This window comes from Ixodes scapularis, unplaced genomic scaffold, assembly GCF_016920785.2.
Source record: "Ixodes scapularis isolate PalLabHiFi unplaced genomic scaffold, ASM1692078v2 PGA_scaffold3__209_contigs__length_174095766, whole genome shotgun sequence".
NCBI classification, from domain to species: Eukaryota; Metazoa; Arthropoda; class Arachnida; order Ixodida; family Ixodidae; genus Ixodes; species Ixodes scapularis.
In genome coordinates this window covers 32,309,863-32,313,830 of record NW_024609868.1, presented here as the reverse complement: position 1 = coordinate 32,313,830, position 3,968 = coordinate 32,309,863, and the positions used below count along the sequence as shown (strand labels likewise).

The following is a 3,968-nucleotide window of genomic DNA, read 5'->3' as shown; positions in this document are numbered from 1 at the left end:
AAAAGCCAAACCGTATGTAAGCGCTTTAGCGAGCAACGACACGAGAGATGGTGACAACCATGAGAGTCAATGACGAAGATTTCCCACTGTCACCCGTCGCGTCGCTCGTTTTTTAGATTTCTAGAAAACGTCGCTCATCGTATTGGTCGCTTTCTCCCGTCGCTTCTGTGCGGTTTGCCTCGTCGCGCGACTGACCGAGCCACAGCTCGGTCAGTCGCTCGGTCAGTCGCTCGGTCAGTCGCTCGGTCAGTCGCTCGGTCAGTCGCTCGGTCAGTCGCTCGGTCAGTCGCTCGGTCAGTCGCTCGGTCAGTCGCTCGGTCAGTCGCTCGGTCAGTCGCTCGGTCAGTCGCTCGGTCAGTCGCTCGGTCAGTCGCTCGGTCAGTCGCTCGGTCAGTCGCTCGGTCAGTCGCTCGGTCAGTCGCTCGGTCAGTCGCTCGGTCAGTCGCTCGGTCAGTCGCTCGGTCAGTCGCTCGGTCAGTCGCTCGGTCAGTCGCTCGGTCAGTCGCTCGGTCAGTCGCTCGGTCAGTCGCTCGGTCAGTCGCTCGGTCAGTCGCTCGGTCAGTCGCTCGGTCAGTCGCTCGGTCAGTCGCTCGGTCAGTCGCTCGGTCAGTCGCTCGGTCAGTCGCTCGGTCAGTCGCTCGGTCAGTCGCTCGGTCAGTCGCTCGGTCAGTCGCTCGGTCAGTCGCTCGGTCAGTCGCTCGGTCAGTCGCTCGGTCAGTCGCTCGGTCAGTCGCTCGGTCAGTCGCTCGGTCAGTCGCTCGGTCAGTCGCTCGGTCAGTCGCTCGGTCAGTCGCTCGGTCAGTCGCTCGGTCAGTCGCTCGGTCAGTCGCTCGGTCAGTCGCTCGGTCAGTCGCTCGGTCAGTCGCTCGGTCAGTCGCTCGGTCAGTCGCTCGGTCAGTCGCTCGGTCAGTCGCTCGGTCAGTCGCTCGGTCAGTCGCTCGGTCAGTCGCTCGGTCAGTCGCTCGGTCAGTCGCTCGGTCAGTCGCTCGGTCAGTCGCTCGGTCAGTCGCTCGGTCAGTCGCTCGGTCAGTCGCTCGGTCAGTCGCTCGGTCAGTCGGTCGGTCAGTCGGTCGGTCAGTCGGTCGGTCAGTCGGTCGGTCAGTCGGTCGGTCAGTCGGTCGGTCAGTCGGTCGGTCAGTCGGTCGGTCAGTCGGTCGGTCAGTCGCTCGGTCAGTCGCTCGGTTAGTCGCGCGCCCTAGGTGCATTTTAACTTCGAAGTTAAAGTCGAAGAAGTTAATTTTAACCGAAGTTAAAATGCACCTAGGTCGGGACGCGCTACCTGAAAGCCCCGCTGAGGCATGGTTGTATAAAAACAATATTAATTGTGCAGCAAAACCCTGCAAACTAAAAATTTTAAAAACATAACGCGCCCCTCTTTTTGTACTAGACTCCAATAAATTTCATGCAAAAAGAGTCTTTTTCGTTTTATTTTTAAGCAAAAACAGGCTTTCAAAAAGCTCAAGGTGACCACAGTACAGACAAACGATAAAGAGTGGCGCTGTTGTCGCATTTAGCTCGGTCTCGGTGGACGCCAGCGGCCCAGGTTTCGACGGCGAGTTTCCCAACTGAGTGTTTTAGTAACGTTGTGTGCTGCTTTTCTCCGGTGCTGCGATTTGGTGGAACTTTCACGGGGTCCTCAAAGATCGAGCTACCGTTCACGCTGGGTTTCAACAATATGTCTCGTCAAACAATTTCAATCTAGAACAAAATATAAACCACCACTATTTTTGCCACAACGCTGTCTGCCATGGATGGATGGTAGTGGCTGCACCAGTTGTACATTGGCTAGAGGTAATATAACTCTACCAAAACGATGGCCGCCAGTGGCCGCATTCGTGGAGTGGGCAAACGCGGTCCAGCAAATAGACATAGGGATCAGTGACTAGACCTGAGAGGTGCGCCAAGCGCCGCTCGCTCCCGCACGCCTCCATTGGACACGCCACACCGTGGCGTAGCTCCTGAGGGGCCCGTAAGGTGAGACATTCCAACAAAGCTCAGACCTCAACTACAAGGTGGTATTAGGAAATTGTTTTATTTGTTTGAGAATTGCTTTTCTTGTATTTACAGACGAAAGACTGCTGTTTTTGAGCTGCTGTCATGAAGCAGACGATGTCTACACAAAGAAATAGGCGCTAAAATTCTGCTTCCGTTCTCCATTAAAGCAGAACGAAAAACTACTGCTCTCCCATTCTTTATTTTTTTAACATTAGCTATAGGGAAACTACAATAATAAAAATACCCAGAATACGACACTTATCTTCCAATACACACAAGTAGTCAATGAGAAATGATATTGGAAAAACTTCATATCCGAGGAAAGTTAATTATATTTGAGATAGTTGCAGTCAGAGGAAAATGTTGGCTTAACGGCTGCTGTTGAGGTCACAGGCATTTATGATAAAAATGTTTTCTTAGAAGAAAATTCGAAAGAGAGAAATGATAAATTTCACAGCACTGCGATTCGCCGAAAGCATCCGTCTTGAACGGAGGAGATGCTAGCTCCTCCGCGTACGGGCAGCCGTCGATAAAACTTCCTGTCGCGTGCTGGTGCACGCTGGTTCTTCGACATGAGTTTCGAGCGAGGAGGCCAATGAAGACAGCGGCCGTTTTGTAAACACCAACTTCTTGGGAGGTCAGCGCTGGGTGGCCATCTTGCGCGCTGACTGTATTCCATTCATCCCTAAGCTGAGACTGCGGTGAAAGCTACGTCCTCAATGAACCAGTCATACATTCCTCTTTCGCCCCGTGACCACGCTTCCGCTCATTATCACACACTGAGGACTAGGTCAGGTGATGAAAGGGAGGCGACTGATTGGTTTGGCGGGCACGTAGTTCCCACGGCAGTCTCAGCCCAGAGCTGTGTATAGAAAGAGTTTGATCAATGGGAGCCGCGGGCAGAGCCTGGGCGTGCACCAGAAGCAGAAAGTGGGCTTCACATTCTCTCCTGGCCGACCAGAAGCCAAAAAAAATCCCTAGCTGTAGTAGCAAGAAACTGTTTTAATCATAGGTATATGGTTTTAATCAGCACGTAAGTGTGAAGTGTAGTGACCCTACATGGCCGAAAATAGGGTGCATGTGATGTTACGATCATGTTCATGCAGAAAGATGTAAGAAACAAATGTGCCGCTCAACTCTGTTCTGCTCGGGGAGAGTGTGACCGCTCGGACGGTAGATTCCCGGCCCTCGGCGCACGGATTATGTCGATCGTTCCGCCAGTCGCCCTCTTCCACCATAATTTTGGATGACCATGATAGAAACATCATGTGCACCACATTTTCAGTCACCGAGAGTTACTCCGACGCACTTATTAAGTTTGTTTCTCGCAACCACCACCAGGGTATTATTTCCAGCCTCTGATTGGCCACATTCGAATTTGTGAAGACGCCCTGGAACACGCCCAGCCCGCTTTCGGCCAATGGCGCCTCCTTATTTGTCTCCTATACTTCCCAACGAATGGCCAAACTTTTTACATATATGGCTCTGTCTCAGCTTAGGGGTGAACGGAGTGTTAGCCCCGAGAAGTTCGCGTGGCGCCCCCTTACGGCAAACCGGGGTGACGTCACGGCGAGGAGAGAATTTTTCCCCGACTCGCCCCGCTCGGCCTGTGGAGGCTGTGACGACGCTAGCTGTCGGCGCGCTCGTTTCTATTTCATTTTTTTTTGCGTGTTTTTCGTAGGAAGTGTAAATTTTTATATGTGCCTTTATTGAGATATGGCCTGTAGCTACAGCTGAAACTTCAACCAACATTTTAAGCATGCTTGACAGGGTGGGCAACGCATGAATCGCAGCTGGTATATGGAAATAAAGAAATATGGCCACAATTGCAGGAGCATCATTATAGATTTACATCTCGCACAATAAATGCTGTTGATTGTCTGAATGAATTGGCAGGTTATGTATACTATTTTTTTGTATCTCTGCTTTTAAACAAGATCGCCGAAGCAGAGAAGCTGCATGCTCCTCGAGCA

At 51.9% G+C, this 3,968-nt stretch overlaps 1 protein-coding gene across 1 annotated transcript; it reads right to left on the bottom strand.

Moving 5' to 3' along the window:
* Positions 1–212: 212 nt before the first annotated feature.
* Positions 213–677, bottom strand: LOC121837169 (putative glycosyltransferase HI_0258; the record flags this gene model as incomplete). The annotated part of the gene is made up of 2 exons (XM_042292695.1): positions 213–317; positions 624–677. Coding segments are annotated over 2 exons (159 nt in total), but the record flags the coding sequence as incomplete, so codon positions are not given.
* Positions 678–3,968: the final 3,291 nt, after the last annotated feature.